This window comes from Ursus maritimus, unplaced genomic scaffold (genome assembly GCF_017311325.1).
Source record: "Ursus maritimus isolate PB19 unplaced genomic scaffold, ASM1731132v1 scaffold_11, whole genome shotgun sequence".
Classification (NCBI taxonomy): domain Eukaryota; kingdom Metazoa; phylum Chordata; class Mammalia; order Carnivora; family Ursidae; genus Ursus; species Ursus maritimus.
This window is the reverse complement of record NW_024423453.1, coordinates 67,677,710-67,696,677: the sequence shown is the minus strand read 5'-3', so window position 1 is coordinate 67,696,677 and position 18,968 is coordinate 67,677,710. Positions and strand designations below refer to the sequence as shown.

Sequence of the window (18,968 nt, the reverse complement as noted above, 5' to 3'; positions counted from 1 at the left end):
CCAGACCATCTGTGAGCGTGAGAGAGAACTCAACACCTCTCAAAGCACCAAGCCCCAGACCAGATGCCTCCGCAGCCAAGGCAGCCTTGAATTAGCTAATGACAGGAGGAACTAAGTCTTCAGGTTAATTTTCATCGGATGGGAAAGAGGCTAAAGATGAAATCAAACACTGGTCCACAAGCTGTTGTAATTATTCCCCAAAGGCTGGATCCCTGTGGCCCCAGGTGACAAGGACCGCGAAGGTCAAGATTACTGTCACACCTGGATTTAGCCCTTTGGGTGTAAAATGCCCTATAGACAAGACAAAAGCATGTGGTCTCAAACAAGTGCTAGAAACACAAAGCGTTTTACCTGTTTGCGGACAAAGAGCCAAAAGAATCCCGAGCTTTTTTGGAGTGTTCGTGGAGTACTGTGATTCTTCGTTTTCTTAGCTTCCCTTTTATATGCAACTTTGCCAGGACTGAAATCTTTCCTGCTGGCAAATTACACTGCACATGGACTATGGGTTTTTTAATAGTAATTTTTTAAAATCCTACTCACATAAAGCCCTTTAATAGGATATGTAATTGGAACACCCACTGGTTTATCTATTAAATTTACTTAAAACTTGGCCATTAAAACCTCAGCTAAGAGGTTTATAGCTGAGACCACAATTCAGAGATTAAAATCTTGCGAGGTGGTAGCCTCTTGAGGAAACGGACAGACCTATCCGGAGCTGAGGGAAAATAGCTGTCGTACATTAAGTGATGTTAAATGCACCCAGAAAAGCTTTCACAAGGGAGGCCATGTCATAATTATAGAAAGAAGTTGAGTCAAGATGCCTGGGAGCTGATCTCAGCTCTTCGATTCTTCATTTGTAAGAGGAGCTGATTTATAAATAATAGACGTGATTATTGGCACTCTCTGTACCTACATAGGATCCTCAAGTAGACCCTGTGAGTCTGAAAGTTTCCCAGTCTCCTACCCACCAGGTTCCTGCCTTGACTTATCTGGAAAGCCTTCTAGAGCATCAAAAAGTTAACTAAGCCCAAGACCACCTGGTGGGTGGACAGTTTGACTCGTTTCAGTAGATACTTATGGAGTGAAAATATGCAAACCACTGTACTAAGACAGTGGGAACACAAAGATGAGAAATAGTAGTTAACTGGCATGTGAATAAGACCAACCTCACTCATTACAACAGTCTTGCCAAGTGGATCTCATTATCCAAATTTTATAGGTAGCTGTTCCAGCCAGTGGCAAACCCTTCAGATATTTTATTTACACAGTATAAACATTTACAAAAGAAAGAGAGAACCATTACTCTTTATTACATTTATTTGAATACATGAGTGTCTTCCTCTAATTTACCACTGGGTTGACTCATGATAGCCAAGGATCCCATCTTATTTAAACACCTGTTAAATCCCTAGCATTTAGTCAGCATTCAATAAGTTTAAGTATGAATGAATGAAGGAATGAAGGAATGAATGAATAAAAGGTAAAGACCTTTTTTTTTTTTTTTAAGATTTTATTTATTCATTTGACAGAGAGAGAGAGACAGCCAGCGAGAGAGGGAACACAAGCAGGGGGAGTGGGAGAGGAAGAAGCAGGCTTCCAGCAGTGAAGCCTGATGTGGGGCTCGATCCCATAACGCCGGGATCACGCCCTGAGCTGAAGGCAGACGCTTAACGACTGAGCCACCCAGGCGCCCCAAAAGTAAAGACCTTTAAACCAGATTAGGCTTAATGCTTCCTCTATTTCTGCATCAAAGATATGTTTTATCTGACAGAATTAAATCTTCTTTTACAATTGTCTGTGAGGCATGTTACATTAGCTAAATTGTAAAATGGTTAAAAATAACTGGATATTTGTTCGTTTTAGAGCTGGGATTGGCAATTTCTCCTCTAGTAGGATCCAAACCAATCAGTTATTGCCCAATGTCTTCTGGAACAATTACACTTGCAAGGACGTCAGCATAAAGAGCAATGTTGAAGGCAAATTAACTCCCTGCTTTTCCCGGACATTTCTGTGGAGGTTGTCAAAGTCTCACAACAGGGTAGAGAAGGGGATAAGATTTCAAGTATAATTGCAAACGGGAATTAAAAAAAAAGTGATTTATTTCATTTAAATTATTTTAATTATTTCCTTAGACACTGAATAATTTAAGTGCCATTTTGATATGAGAGTTATCTCATCTCACTGTAATACAAAGGTAATGAGAGGCTCTTTTTCAACAAGAGTTCATTATGTTTGAACACTGTTCAAATTGTCCAATTGATTTCCTATTTGCTGAAAGAGGTGTGCTTCTAACAGTGTTGCTTAAGCAGATGTGGTCATTGGCCAGGACTAAGGAAATGGGAGTTAAGACGTCTGACCCCTACTGTCATGTTAAGCACTTATCTTTGGTTAAGCATCACTGGATTTCTTGTAGCTTATTTCTATCAGTTGGTATTAAGCTTTTGAAACGTGTTTTGAAATTTTTGGATGAACACAGCCACAAAGTATATAAATACATTCAGTATGCTTTATGCCAAATCTGTGTTGTATTTTTAGGGCACATAGATCTCAAAGGCAAAGGCCAGATTTATTTTCTACAGCATCAAGAGATCAAATATGCAATTAATGGAATTTCAATGTTTAGTGACAAACTTTGAAACTTTTCATAGTTCCAAGGATAGATCCGTTTATCATGAAACTTAACTTAGTAAACTGGGCTTAGGTAATTGGATTTTATAGTTGTCATAAATTCTTTCTCAATTTAGAAATTTCCAGATCTTATATGGCTTTAGAGGGAAAGTGGTTTCATTTTCGACATTTAAAAAAACACCTCAAAATTATTAAAGCGCTACAATAATGACTCTGTAATCTTGATGAGTGACAGGTGCAAACCTCTTTTTTGCCCTAATGTAAAATCTCAGCAGGAGCAATCCACGGTGAACTCCTGCTGACATAAAGATTGTGAAAGGCTTTCAGAGAATTAATCCTTGCATAAGGTGCTTTGTACAGAAAAAGTAACCACTTTTCTTCGGAGAGGTGTACCTTCTAATTTTAAAGATGATATCTCCTTGGAAATTTAATGAAATTCTAGGGCATTTCATTAAACATGATTTGAAGTTGACGTGGGGCTAGATTTACAGTATAAATCACCAATTCATAAAATGAGCAACTGGAGAAAATATTCCAAGTCCCAATTTATGATAGTAAACTTCATAAGAAAATGAATGAATGAAAGCAATACATCCTACTAAAATTTTTTTGAAACTGTAGTTGGAAGAACTAGATTATATTACAAATAATACCTACGGCTCTGAACAATTACACAAGTACTGAATTTTATCCATGTAGGTAATCTAATAATTTAGGTTTAAAACCTTTCTCTAGTCCCCCACTCGCAACTGTGTTTTTACCTGTGTACAGATATGTTCCATTACTAGGTTTAATAGAAGTTTTACTATTTTGAAACTCCTCCCTCAAAATTCTCTCTCCCAGGTGACAGGTCAGAATGTTTTGGGGAAAATGTACTTAACCTAATAAAGCTAATTTGTAATGTTCATCAGTTAAAGAGTAACCCAAATTAAATGAATTATTAGAAGGCAGTCTTGTCTTTTCAGAATTAATGAAATTTGTGTTGTTAGCATGGTGGATTTTAAAAAGAAGGTCAGAAAATAATCACGCTTTAAGAAGTAAATTCACTTTAATGGCACTTTCAAAGAGACTAATCGGTTGTAAGTATAATGTTGCACTTCCTTTTCCAACCAGACCCTCGGGGCTGGTCATCAACGTATGTTGAAGAAATGTAAGCAAAATATGGTAAAGTGCTGATTTTCAAAAGCACGACAAGAAACTCCTTTTCAACATTTCACATCATTTATTAATGCAGTCTACATTAGATCCCAATCTGCAGTTTCTAAGCATACCACGTGTAGATCTTTCAGATTCTTCTGCAGCTTTAGGCTATGTCTACAGAGGTACCCTTAAGTGGATGAACAACACATTCTATAATTATTGAAAATATATAGTACAGAGTGAAATGATTTAAATATAATTTAGGCACATATTGATTATGAAAATAGATATCTCTCAATACAATACTTCTCTGTCTCGGTAAAAATAATAAAGCAAAGAAAATAATTCATTTCTGAAGTTGCTTTCCCTCACCTGTAAAGGTCCGATCTCCCACTATTCATATTGTACCCTTTACTGTTAAGGAAAGCTTTGCATATGTATATATAGAAGAATAAGCTACGTAAATATTGAAGACATGTCATTCTCCCAGAGGAGACAAAGTAGTTTTTAATGATTCATTGCTTCAAACTGATGAGTCTGTAGAATTCAGAACCTATTTGGACACAGCTTATATCCCTGCTCTTGGGGTAGACGTAAGGACACGGGTTACTAGTAAGGAAGTACAGGCCCTGTCTCTGCTACTGCAGAGATGCGGACTCAAGAAAATCAGGCTAGAATTTATTTAAACGAAAACCAGAAAATAGAATTCAAATACCAACAGGTGCTGACTGACTGGTATTACATCTTGGACCAGCCAAATGCCTTTATTCTTATTTCAATTTTTTAGTGGCTATAGTCAAACTGTCAGTTTAAAATCCCCTCATTCCCCATTGTAGGGTTTTAGCTGCAGTTATCTTGATGTCCACAAGATGATTGCCAAATTCATTCATATTTTATAGCTTGAATTGCAGTGGACTGGGATTTATTAATACCTATTTCTAAGCTGGCCCTGTTTAAACCATTTGCATTTGGATTAAATTAATATTAATAATGCACCTTGGTTTTTTGGTTTTGACATATCTTCCTATGCTTGTCTTCACTGTACAGGAGGAGACAAGGCTAGTAGTGTAAATTGATAAAATTGCCTGGTCTGGCATTGAGTGGAACTTGCTTCGAATGAAATTCTAAAGACGCTCATTTAAAAGCTGTAGCAATAGGTAAATTCTTCGTCCATCTGGAGAGTTCCACCTTAACTTGAGCTGACAATGATGTCTTTCACTCTGTCTCAATCAGTAAGAACCGAGGATTTAATTTAGCTACTGCTTTGTTCTAAAAAATAACCATGATAAAAATGAACCTGAAAAGAGAGCCTTGGAGAATCTGATCTCACCATAATCACACGGCGTGACAGGTATTTCAAGTCGGGGAGTGCATCACTAAAGCTACTGATAAACCTGAACTCTGCAAAATTTTCATAAAGTTTAACAATTTAAATATCCATACTGCATCTAGAGATTCAATAAATATAATTGCATATGTTGTGCTTTTCATAAATTAAAATCCTCAAGTACATTTCAAACCAAGATGGTATTTCCACATCACGCCTATTTAAAAGCAAATATAACAGATCTTATTCCTGGTCATGAAGCCAGGCAAATCCCCCTACCTCCACTCAAAAGGCAGCAAGCTAATCTAGCTTCCCTACATCTATTACATGAGTGCTTCTCTGTTAAAATCAGAATGTGGAAAAAAGTCACTTTTTTCCTTTATGCACCGCTGAGAACAAGCATCATCCTCTAAATGTTTTGTTGTGTGTTTTTTTTAATTCCCTTACAGTGTTATTTCTTCTGGACAACTGAGTGGGTGGAGAAAAAAAAAAAGTGATAAGGAAAACATTTTGCATCTTGGACTTCTTCCTCCAGCCCTGAAATGCTCATCTGACACTTTGTGACATGTGCAGTGGCGTCAGCATCTCTTCAAATATAGCTCCCTTCACATTGGAACCTCTCAGGTTGGCTTCTTGAAGATCACAGCCAGACAGATCACAATTCTGCAAGACAAAAACAATATTCATGAAATTCAGATGGAGGTTTAGGGCCTTCTCTGTTCCCTCTCAAAATGATTCCTGGGGCACGAAACTTATGTTATCATGAAAATCAGTTATTTCTGGAAAACGTTTGTTTTAAGAAAAAAGGCAGATTTTCTTCTATTGGATTTATTTTCTCTAGGTGACACTCAGGCTGACCGTCACAAATAGAGATAAAAGTTAAAGAGGAAGCATGTCTCTTCCATTCATATATTTTAGAATCAGTCATTTAAAACCCAGAACCGACTCCAATGCAGTACCTATTATCTATGCAAATTTACTACAACCCAACAACGACAACAACAAAAGGCATAAGCAGGGCGTGGAAACATTATTTTAAAAAAATCTGAGCAAGAGATTTTACTTACAAAATTAAATCATGCAAGAGATTTTGCCTTTTCTCAACTCAAACATTTTTATAGCAGGGAACTGCCTTTTTTTTAAACCCCCAAAATTATATGCACAGTTCAATGAGTTTTAGCAAATGTATACAATGGTTAACTACCACTACAATTGGAAGCTGTTTTAAAATTTCTCTTGAGATCACAGCGGCAGATGAGACAGATTTTGGATAAGTCCCTGGGGATGGTGGGCGACGGGACATAACCTTTTAGGACAGAATGTCACCAGCTGCCCTTCAATAGTCAACCTGATTAGTCTTAGCAATCAGTTGCAATCAGGAAGACTTTGACTACATGGTTAGAAAAAACCAAGGGGGGGAAAAATCATCTTTGGTCTGACAGTACCAAATAATAAAAAAATTAAATAATTGTCCTTATAATAGGTTTATACTTTGGCTTTAGGCTGGTTCTTTTTACCTTTAAGTTTAATGGGGCCTGCCACTCTGTTGTTAAGAGACCGGGCAAAAACATTTTTAAAAGGAAAGAATCAATTACAAGCCCAATTTTGACCTACTGTTCTCTCCAATCCAACCTAGGCCAGATTTTCTGGGATAGGGCTATACTGTTCAGTATGATGTCAATAGCCACATGTGGCTACTTATATTTAAATGAATTAAAACGAAATAAAATTTAAAAATCCATTTCTCAGTTGCACAGGCCATATTTCATGTGCTCAACAGCCATAGTGGCTGATTGCTACTGTACTAAACAGATTTAGGATGTGTCTAGCATTGCAAAAAGTGCTACTGGGCAGCACTGAGAGACCTATCAACAGCACTTAAGTCTGCTAACTACATTTGCAAGTCAAGACAACATATAGAATTCTGACAAAAGGGGGCGCCTGGGTGGCGCAGTCATTAAGCGTCTGCCTTCGGCTCAGGGCGTGATCCTGGTGTTCTGGGATCGAGCGCCACATCAGGCTCCTCCGCTATGAGCCTGCTTCTTCCTCTCCCGCTCCCCCTGCTTGTGTTCCCCCTCTCGCTGGCTGTCTCTCTCTGTCAAATAAATAAATAAAATCTTTAAAAAAACAAACAAACCCCCACACAATAAATTAGATTAATAAAAACACCATCAAACTGATCTACTTGAAGGAGACCCAAGGAAAAGAGGAGAAATGAAATCAACTTAGAGCAAACATCAGATGAATCTTCAAATCTGAGACTGGCATCTATGACTGTGTAACTGAATCCTGCTCTGGGATTCAAATTTGTTTAAACAAGCAATCGATAAGAAAACATCCCTCCAGCTGTGCTGGCATGCCACCTGGCAGATTTTACCAGCCAACTACTTTGTTTATGATTTCAATAAATTTTGCATGAGATACTCAGTAATCGTAGATTAACAAAAACTCTCTAGAAATTGGTGACTCACCTCTAAATCGGTTCCTGCCAGAGTTGCTCCTCTGAGGTTACAGTTCTTCAACTTGGCATTTTTTAAGGTAGCAACTCTCAGGTTAATTCCTGTCATTTGACTTCCTTCCATATCCACACCTTTCAGATTAGCACCTAAAGTGAACATATTTGGGGAGCAGTTGAACTTAAAAATATTTATAGTCATCCACCTTCAAAAAACCGCAGGATGACTTAATGGAGGTGAATGATGACAGGCTCCTTTAACTTTTGGAAAGAACTCTGTGAACCATAAATCTCAGTCTCTCAACTAACTTCCACATAGAAAGAGTTCATTGTTAAAAAACTGTTTGCTTATACTATGAATTAAGAATGTTTTAGTCTATATTTCTGAGGGAGGAATTTAATTCAGTCTTAGGATAAGTAGCCTTTTAGAACAGCCTCCGTAAGTTTATGATAAGGAAGGTAAGTACCCTGTATTCTAAACATACAACTAAACCAAGTGACCGGTTCCCTGACACAACAGAGCAACAGGAATTCATAAAGAAAACATTAAACCTAACAATGACCAAAACTGCCTGGCTTTGTGCAGACTGAAATTCATGTTAGTCAGTGTAGCAGGCTGTTTAGTTTCAAAGTTTGAGATGTTGACATTTAATTCTCCAACTAAAGCCTTATTCAATATTAATGGCTTGATTTTTCCTAACTTCTTGCCGGACACATGACTGAGACCAAGATAGGACTTACTCCTTTGTTCATTCTCCAAGTATGAGGATAGAAGAAAGCTGTATCTCCCTACAGTGGTCATGACTTTCCCATAACAATTATTTTGTTGGGCTACTTACTTCATGTTATGCTTTCACCTTAGGAAACATAATTATAGATAGAAGCTCACCTTCTAAATTGGCTTTAAGACCAGAAGGATCTTCAAAATTACACAGTTTCAGGGATGCTCCTTCTGCATTAGAACAGAGCATCTTGACTCCCTGGAGATTTGCACACTGACGAGGAAAAGAGAGAAGTCCATGTTTTAACATTCAGATTTTTGTTTGGGTAAGAAAAAACTGGCTCAAACAGTAAAAGAAAAAATGGACAAGGGGTGGAAGCTCAATTCCATACACTCACCATCAGTTATTTTCTGTTTACAGTGAAGACTTTTCCAACTAGACTCAGTAAGAACTGAGAACTATTTCAAGAAATAGTTCTTTCAAAAAGAACGGTTTTAAAAAGAAAAAAACAGCCCAATTAACAATAGCATGTCCATTTTACAGAAAACGTTAAAAGCTTAGAGAAAACAGTTGGAGAGTCAGAACTATGACATCCTAGTTCTATTTTCAGGAACAGCCCTGGGTGTGATGTGAGAGCTGACATGTATGGGTGAAGAAGGCATAAACTTGTCGGGGCAGGAATTTCTCTTCCTTATTTCTGTAGAATCAACGAAATTCTTGATGTTCAATCCTGCTACTACTACCTTCATTTCAAAGGTCAGAATACTAAGGCCAGCAGTTCCAGGCATCATCTGACTACAAAACGCTACAAGTTGTTTGTTGGGTCTTTCTGTACCAACCACTACTACACAATACTGGCAACCTTGAACACCCAAATAACAGTGCAAAATACAAAGAGTAAAAAACGAGAAAATATATGTTAGAATTTTAAGTTATGTTAATTTATCTCTAAGGATTCAATGTCATCAGATCTGAACTCCAACAGCAACTGGATAAGGCAGGAAGCTATAAAGGTGACATTAACATTAGAACTTCACAAATTGTGACCAAAGTAGATGATGAATGTAAAGCTATCTTAAAAATTGTAAGGCACTATATAAATGACAACTGTAGTTGTCATTCAAACTACAACAGTGAATATTCTAAAATCCTAAGGCATATCAAGTTATGTTATTGCCATACCTAACAAAAAAATCCTGATTTATAAGTGCAATTTCATTCACCCTACAGTCAATTCTATGGAAAGGGAGATACACTACAGATCATTTCAAATCACAGAAAATTGAGAAATGCACACATACCTTCCCATCTCTGCCTCTGCATTTATACAAGGTAATACAGAAGCTCAGACTGAGAGGTAAGATAAATGGGGACCTGGAAGGACCAAAATAACTAAAAGATAGTCATCTGTATTTTATTTTTTAATTTTTAAAAAAGATTTTATTTATTTGACAGAGACAGCGAGAGAGCACAACGAGGGAGAGGGAGCAGCAGGCTCCCCACTGAGCAGGGAGCCTGATGTGCGACTTGATCCCAGGACCCTGGGATCATGACCTGAGCCAAAGGCAGACGCTTAACCAACTGAGCCAACCAAGCACCCTGATGACTGTATTTTAAATACTAAAAATATTAACAAGACAGGAAGCTGATAATATGAAAATAAACGTCTCTGGTTCTCTGTGTTGTGCACCCAGGTAAAACAGACTGTAACTATTATCAAAAATTCCCAAGGTGACAGCACAGGGACAGGCACCAGCAAACAGGCTGGTGGCAGCCATCTGGTCTGACCCAACTAAAAGCCCACGGTGGCCCCAGACTGGCCCTTTACAGCACAGGGACCGAACCCTGCCCACAATAGGAAAATGCACTGAAGCAGTCAACGGACTGAAGGCAAAAGCAGTTCAGCCACAAGAGTAGGGGACATGCAACACATATAGCAGACACCTCTGCCCGAAGTGCCTGGTTCTGGTGAACAAGGGCCATTGAACTACAGGCCACTACAGGACCTCTTCTTCATAAGGCCACTACTTTTAAGAGCAGGAGACATAGCTGACTCTCCTAATACATGGAAACAGATACAGAGAGTTAGACAAAATGAGGAAACAGAGGAATATGTCCCAAATGAAAGGACAGGACAAAATCACAGCAAAAGACCTAAATGAAATGAAGATAAGCTATATGCCTGATAGAGAATTCAAAGTAATGATCATAAAGATACTTACTGGATCTGAGAAGAGTGAAGGACCTCAGTGAGACCCTTAACAAAGAGATAGAAAACATAAAAGAACCAATCACAGATGAAGAACTGAAATTAAAAATATACTAGAGGGAATAAATAGTAGACTAGAGGAAGCAGAAGAATGGATCAGTGAGCTGGAGGACAGAGTAATGGAAAGCAACCAAGATGAACAACAAAAAGAAAAAAGAATGAAAAAATGAGACTAGGTTAAGGGAACTCAGTGACATCAAGTGTAGTAACATATGCATTACAGAGCTCAGAAAGAGAAGAGACAGAAAGGGGGTGCAAAATTTATTTGCAGAAATAATGGCTGCAAACACCCTCAATATGGGGAAGGAAAATAAATCCAGATTCAGGGGGCACAGAGACCTCAACAGAATCAACCCATGGAGGTTCACACCAAGAGACATAATAATTAAAATGGCAAAAAGTAGTGATAAAGAGAGAATTTAAAAGCACCAAGAAAAAAAAAAAGTTACATATGAGGGAAACTCCATCAGGCAATCTGATTTTTCAGCAGACACTGGAGGCCAGAAGGTAGTGGCATGACATATTCAAAGTGCTGAAAGGAAAAAAACCTGAGACCAATTATACTCTACCCAGCAAGGCTATCATTAGGAATAGAAGGAGAGCTAGAGTTTCCCAGACAAACAAAAGTTAAAGCAGTTCATCACCACTAAACCAGCTTTACAAGAAATGTTAAAGGCAATTCTTTGAACGGAAAAAAAAAGGACATAATCAGGAATAAGAGAATTAGAAAAGGGAAAAATTTCACAGGTAAATGCAAATATAATAAAAGTAGTAGATGAATCACTTATAAAACCAGTACAGAGGTTAAAACACCAAAGCATTAAAACCAGTTATACCCATAAAAAAAAGTCAAGGGATTCACAAAATAAAAGGATGCAATATGACACCATCTACATAAAATGTGTGTGTGTTGGGGGTAGGGGGGGCCAGTCAGTAAAAAATTTAGTGCATTTAAGATGGGTTCAAACTCAAGCAACCATCAACCTTATATAGATACCTATACACATAAGATGTTATATATGAACCTACCTGTAACCACAAACCAAAAACCTGTAATGGATATGCAAAAAAATAAAGAGAAAGGAATCCAAGGAAATCACTAAAGAAAGCCATCAAACCACAGTAGCAAACTGAATCCAACCATACATTTAAAAAATTGAATTCACCACGATCAAGTGGAATTTATTCCCGGCATACAAAAATACAAATAATATTTGCAAATCAATCAACATGATACATCATATTAACGAGAGAAAAAGTAACCATATGACCATTTCAATAGATGCAGAAAAAGCATTTAGCAAGTATGACATCCATGTATGATAAAAATCCTCAACAAAGTAGGTTTAGAGGAACATACCTCAACATAACAAAGACCATACATGAGAAACCCACAACCATCATCATCCTTAGTGGAGAAAAACTGAGAGCTTTTCCTCTAAGACCAGGAACAAGACAAGGATATCCACTTGAACCACTTTCATTTAACATAGTACTGGAAGTCCTAGCCATAGCAATCAAATAAGAAAACAGAAATAAAAGGAATTCAAATTGGTAAGAAAGAAGTAAAACTTTCACTATTTGCAGATGAGATGATACTCTATAAAGAAAACCCAAGAGTCCACCAAAAAATCCTAAAACTGGTAACTGAATTCAGTGAAGTCTCAGAATACAAAAAATCAATATACAGAAATCTGTTGTATTTCTATACACTAATAATGAAGTGGAAGGGAGAGAAATTAAGAAAACAATCCTGCTCACAATTGCACCAAAAAGAATAAAAAACCTAGGAATAAGTTTTACCAAGGAGATGATAGACCTGTACTCTGAAAACTATAAAACACTGATGAAACAAACTGAAGATGACACAAATAGATATTCAGTGCTCATGGATTAGGAGAACCAATACTATTATAACGTCCATACTACCCAAAGCAATCTAGAGGTTTAATACAATCCCAAAATACCAATAGCATTTTCCACAGAACTAGAACAAATAATCTTAAAATTTATATGGAAACACAACATACCCTGAATAGCAATCTTGAAAAAGAAGGACAAACCTCAAGGTATCATAATCCCAGATTTCAAGTATACTACAGAGCTGTAGTAATCAAAATAGTATGATACTGACACAAAAACAGACAAGTAGCTCAACAGAACAGAACAGAGTCCAGAAATAAACCCACACTTTTATTGCTAATTAATCTATGACAAAGGAGGGATGCCTGGGTGACTCAGTTAAGCGTCTTCCTCTTGATTTCAGCTCAGGTCATGATCTCAGGGTCGTGAGACAGAGCCCCACGTCAGGCTCCAATGGTGTGAAGCCTGGTCAAGATTCTTTCTCTTCCTTTCCCTCTGCCCCGCCCACCTCAAAAAAAAAATCAATCTATGACAAAGGAGGCAAGAATACATACTGGGAAAAAGAGAGCCTCTTCAACAAATGGTGTGGGGAAAACTGGATAGCTTCGCGCAAAAGAATGAAACTGGACCACTTTCATATACCATATACAAAAATAAACTCAAAATGGATTAAAGACCTACATGTGAGACCCAAAACCGTAAAAATGCTAGAAGAGAACACAGGCAGTAACTTCTTTGAGATCAGCCACAGAAACATTTTTCTAGATAAGTCTCCTTTGGCAAGGGAAACAAAAACAATATTAAATTATTGGGACTACACCAAAATAAAATACTTCTGCACAGCAAACGAAATCAGCCACAAAACAAAAAAGCCTACTGAATGGGAGATATTTGCAAATAACATATCCAATAGGGTCTTAATATACAAAATATACAAAGAACTTATATAACTCAACACCAAAACAACAAATAATCCAGGTAAAAAATGGGCAGAAGATATGAACAGACATTTCTCCAAAGAAGACATCCAGATGGTCAACAGACACATGAAAAGATGCTCAACATCACTCATCATCAGGGAAATGCCAATCCAAAACCACAATGAGATATCACCTCATACCTGTTAGAATGGCTAAAATCAAAACCACAAGAAATAACAAGTGTTGACAAGGATGTGGAGAAAAAGAAACCTTTGTGTACTATTGGTGGGAAAGTAAACTGGTGCAGCCACAGTGGAAAACAGTATGGAGGTTCCTCAAAATTTTAAAATAGAATTACCATAGGATCCAATAATCCCACAACTGGGTATCTACCCAAAGAAAACAAAAAGATTAATTTGAAAAGATATATATGTACCCCAATGTTTATAACAGCATTATTTACAATAGCGAAGATATGGAAGCAACCCAAGTGTCCACTGATAAACGAATGGATAAAGAAGATGTGGTGTACACACAAACACACCCCCCCCACACACACACACTGGAATATTACTCAGCCATACAAAAGAATGAAATCTTGTCGTTTGTAACAACATGGATGGAGGTAGAGGGTATAATGCTAACTGAAATTAGTCAGAAAGAAAAATACCATATGATTTCACTCTCATTTGGAATTTAAGAAATAAACAAACAAAGGGATGAAATAGGTGAAAGGGATTAAGAGTACACTTATCATGAGGGGTGTCTGGGTGGCTCAGTCCGTTAAGCATCCAGTTCTTGGTTTTGGCTCAGGTTATGATCTCAGGGTCATGAGACTGAGCCCCAAGTAGACTCCGCACTCAGTGCAAAGTCTGCTTGAGATCCTTTCCCTCCCTTTCAGCTCCTCTCCTGCTCATGCTCTCTCTCTCTCAAAAAAATAAAGGAAAAAAAAGTACATTTATCATGAAACTAATCTAATATAGCACTGTATGTTAATTATGCTTAAAGAAAATAGGGAAGCAGAAATGGATGGGAGTATAGATTAGACCAGCTGGTCTGGATGAATGGGTAATTGGTACATGGGGGAGTTTTTAAAACTAGTGTTTGTTGCTTTAAATATAATAATAACGACGATAATAAAGTCCCAAGGTAATTATAAGTACAGCTCTATACGCTATAGAATCTCACAAAGAAACAGATTTATAAGAAATTCAGTGAAGTTTTCTATCTTCAACCACAGAAAACATTTCCCCCTCTATTCATCAATGGTAAAGCAGGTCACCAACACTGAGGGTACAGAACTTGGCTACTCTGTAAACTGGCATTGCAGCTGCAAGAGTTTTGCTATCTACTATATCAAGGGGCAAAGAGTTTTGATGAAAGCAATTCAGTTGTTACCACTATTTTTTAAGTATGATAATGGCATTAAGATTACATTTTTAAAAATGGTCTTTATCTTTTTTTTTTTTAAGATTTTATTTATTTATGTGAGAGAGAAAGCAAGAGAGAAAGAGCACAAGTGGGGGTGGGAGGGTGGGGGAAGGGCTGAGCAAGAGGGAGAAGCGGGCTCCACACTAAGCAGGGGCCCGCCTTGGGACTTTATCTCAGGACCCTGGCATCTTGACCTGAGCCCAAGGCAGACACCCCAAATGGTCTTTATCTTTAAGAGATAAACAAAATATTTACAGGTGAAATAATGAGCTGCTTCAAAATAACATGAAAAGAGGTGCAGAGAAAATTATGTGCTGATGATATCTGTTGAAGCTGAGTAATGGAGGTAACAAGGGGGATTCATCATATTATTCTATTTTTGTATGTTTGACATTTTCCACATGAAAAAGTCATTAAAAAAAGAAATAAGGAAAAGAAAACACATGCTGTAGGAGTCTAGCTTCAACTCTAACAAACTAGCCTTTTTGGGCTTGGGCAAATCGCTAGGTTTCAGTTTCTCAATCTACCAAACAAGAGGGTCATACCTGATGACCTTCAAGGTCCCCACCAGCTCTTACCATTTATAAATATTGAATGGGAATATGCAATGGATATGTAACAGCTGAATTATTACACCAGCTTCTAGGCAGCAGGCTGAAGTCACTGATGGCAGGCAGAGCATGTAGAAGAAACACTCTAAAGCATGGGGACAGAACAGATAATGTGGCACAGACTTCTGCATAACAGGGAGAGCAAACTGAAATCACCTTGGCTGACAGCAGAGTCACATGGTTCCTATGGAAAGGCCTCACAGCCTGTGAGGGATACACTGGGTGAGAAGTTCAAAAAGAGTGGTGGAACCATTAGGTACATCTTGTGTGGCAGAGTGCTTAGCACACATCCTATTTTGTGGATATGACAGCTACTCAGTAGCAATCATCCTCAAATGCCAAGGACAATCAGCAATTAGTTTTGACTTCACAGCCTATACGCCCTGGGCAATGACTCTTCAATATGAGCCATTTCTATCATTAATAATTACACTTACAATTCTACAGCACTTCAGTTTACCAATTATACAGTATGGGTACAACAAGTATTCACAGATAAGAAAATTATGGTTCAGGGGCGCCTGGGTGGCACAGCGGTTAAGCGTCTGCCTTCGGCTCAGGGCGTGATCCCGGCGTTATGGGATCGAGCCCCACATCAGGCTCTTCCGCTATGAGCCTGCTTCTTCCTCTCCCACTCCCCCTGCTTGTGTTCCCTCTCTCGCTGGCTGTCTCTATCTCTGTCAAATAAATAAATAAAATCTTTAAAAAAAAAAAAAAAGAAAATTATGGTTCAGGTTTGGAGTATCACTACAATTCAACAGAACTCAAAATCAGCTGTACTGAATGACCCAGTCTGTCTTTTTATCTTTTTTTGTTTTGTCCTTAACAAAAGCCACACGAGTGGTCTCTCAACATTTCACTATTTAAAGACTAGGTCCTTCAAACCTTTCCTTTGCGCTGCTAATCTTTTGTTTATTTTGCTACCAATGTTGTCCTTCCTCATGAGATGGGACAAGGAGAGTGAAAACACTGGAAATGTATATTGGCAGATTTTTTTATAGATCCAATATCACAAAGTTCATGGAAAAACAGGCTGCACGTAAGGAATAAAACTAAAATTATAAAATTCAGTGAACATTTATTCAATGACTACTAAAAGCCAAGGTACTAGGACGCTTGGGTGGCTCAGTTGGTTAAGTGTCTGCCTTCGGCTCAGGTCATGATCCAGGGTCCTGGGATGAAGCCCTGAGTTGGGCTCCACACTCAGTGTGGAGTCTGCTCCTCCCCCTGTTCGTGCTTGCTCTCTCTCTCAAATAAATGAAATCTTAAAAAAAAAAAAAAAGAAAGCAAGGTACTATATTAGGTATTATTAATTCAAAAGACATATAGGCATGGGCCTTGGTATTAAGGAAATTGAAGTTGTTTGGAAGTTAGATTTCAGTGTTTTTTCTGCATCTATTCTCTAACCCCAAATTAGCATAGATAATTGTTACATAAGCACATGCATGTACATACGTATAGACACACGCACCTATATATATAGTTGACCCTTGAACAACATGGGTTTGATTGCATGGGTCCGCTTATATGTGGATTTTTTTAAAATATTTTATTTATTTATTTATTTGACAGAGACAGTGACAGAACACAAGCAGGGGGTGTGGCAGGCAGAGGGAGAGGGAGAAGCAGGCTCCCCCTGAGCAAGGAGCCAGATGTGGGGCTTGATCCCAGAATTCTGGGATCATGACCTGAACTGAAGGCTTAACTGACAGCCACCCAGGTGCCCTGATTCTTTAAATAGGCACCACACCCAGCGTGTAGCCTAACATGGGGCTCAAATTCAGGACTCTGAGATCAAGACATGGATGCTTAACCAACTGAGCCACCCACATCCCCTATGTGGATTTTTTAAAATCACTATAATACAGTACTGTAAATGTATTTTCTCTTTCTTATGATTTTCTTAATAACATTTGCTTTTCTCTATCTTACCTTATTGTAAGAGTATAGTATATAATACACATAACATACAAAATAAATGCTAATTGTTTATGTCCTTGGTAAGGCTTCTGGTCAATAGCAGACTATTAGTAGTTACGTTTTCGGGGAGTCAAAAGTTATATGTGGATTCTTGACTGCACAGAAGTCAGTGCCCCTAGCCCCAGTGTTGTGCAAGGGTCAAGTGTATATACATACATACATACATGTAAACACACACACACATAGGTACATACACGTAGAGAGAAGGACAGTCACTGAGATGCTAACTCACACAGACTGACACACATCATGATTACTTCACACTTCATCTCTGCCAAATACCTCTAGAGCAATAACATTTCCCCACTCCAGAAATGATGCCGAATAGAAGATTTCAAAGGTCTTTTTCAGCTTTACCCTCCTAATTCACTGAAAATAGAAGTCCTGATAAAGTACACTATATTGAAGAGATGAGGATCTAATTTCAAAATTTAATTTCTTATTAGTTGCTAAATCTTTCAGGTCTTCATTTATTGAAGGATATCAAAGTTGCAAAACCAACACATTTCACTTTCAGAGCCTTGGGTTTTATCAACTTAATAAATTACCTGTTCTCAAGTAAAAGCTCTAATAAGAGAGAGAGCATTTCTGCTTGTTGAGGTTGTTCAATAGACTAAACATTTCATTCTCCCTTAAAACAAAAAAATGATTCTTACGTCAAGCACTGATCCGGAGAGATCAGCTCGTTCAAGATTTGCACAGCAGAGATTAGCATGTGCAAGATTGCAGCGGCTTAAATTGGCCATTTTGAAGTTAATGTATCGAAGGTCCAAACGAGAAAGATCAGCACCACTGAAGTTTAAACCCTAAAATTAAAAAAAGACAAACTCTTACAAAATTTAAACCATCTATTGTATTACATTTAATGACTATAGCTAACCCCTAAGTTTCTTAGAAGCAATTGGCAGGTCAGTCATTTGGAGTTTATTAGAAGACATGATCAGATAAAACTTAGATATAAAATCAGCTTCCTTAATGGGTTCTTAGTAAAAGAAACTCTAAACATAACATTAGAATCCAGCCTGGCTATGCTTCATTTATGTGCAGAAATTTCTAAAGCGTGATCTCTGTTGGCCATGTTGATACGTATTATTTATATATTTTTATATATTTTGTAAGTATTCAATAATTCAAGGTAGTTTTATTCTTAAAAAGTGAGTACTCAGGTTTTTAAAATCTTTAATGCTATAATACCTAAAAGTATCTGCCACTGACTGGCCATACATAACAAAAGTACAAACAACTGATTTTTTATTTTAATTGCTGCAATTCTGATGAACTACTCAAAAATTGCTACCTGAGGCATATTATATAATAAAAAAGGCCATTACATCTCTTTTTTTGCTTACCATTTTGGGATTAAATCAATGCTATCACCCATAATTAAATTCTATCTTGCATGAAAAAGGAGCATAAGGCAAACAAAAAAAAAAAATCCTAGAAGAATGTAAAACTTTACTCACAGCTTTGCTGACACAAATAACTCTTGTAAAAATCTGCTTTAATTACCTGGCAACGCAATTCTGATTTGGTTGGAGTGGCTAGCAGAAATCGGACAAATTCCTTTCGAGATATTGGCGAATGATCCTCTGGTGGTTGAGAATTCTTGAAAAAGATATTAA

At 37.6% G+C, this 18,968-nt stretch overlaps 1 protein-coding gene across 1 annotated transcript in view; it reads right to left on the bottom strand.

Moving 5' to 3' along the window:
• Positions 1 to 3,835: 3,835 nt before the first annotated feature.
• The window catches only part of KCTD9 (potassium channel tetramerization domain containing 9), a 35,000-nt gene continuing 19,867 nt past the window's right edge, over positions 3,836 to 18,968 (bottom strand). Inside the window, exons 8-12 of the mRNA XM_008702055.2 lie at positions 18,856 to 18,951; positions 18,003 to 18,152; positions 8,440 to 8,545; positions 7,567 to 7,700; positions 3,836 to 5,758 (exon numbers count right to left, since the gene is read on the bottom strand). Of these exons, the coding sequence (XP_008700277.1) occupies positions 5,642 to 5,758; positions 7,567 to 7,700; positions 8,440 to 8,545; positions 18,003 to 18,152; positions 18,856 to 18,951 (603 nt within the window). The 3' untranslated portion in view covers positions 3,836 to 5,641. The remainder of the gene's footprint in view (positions 5,759 to 7,566; positions 7,701 to 8,439; positions 8,546 to 18,002; positions 18,153 to 18,855; positions 18,952 to 18,968) is intronic.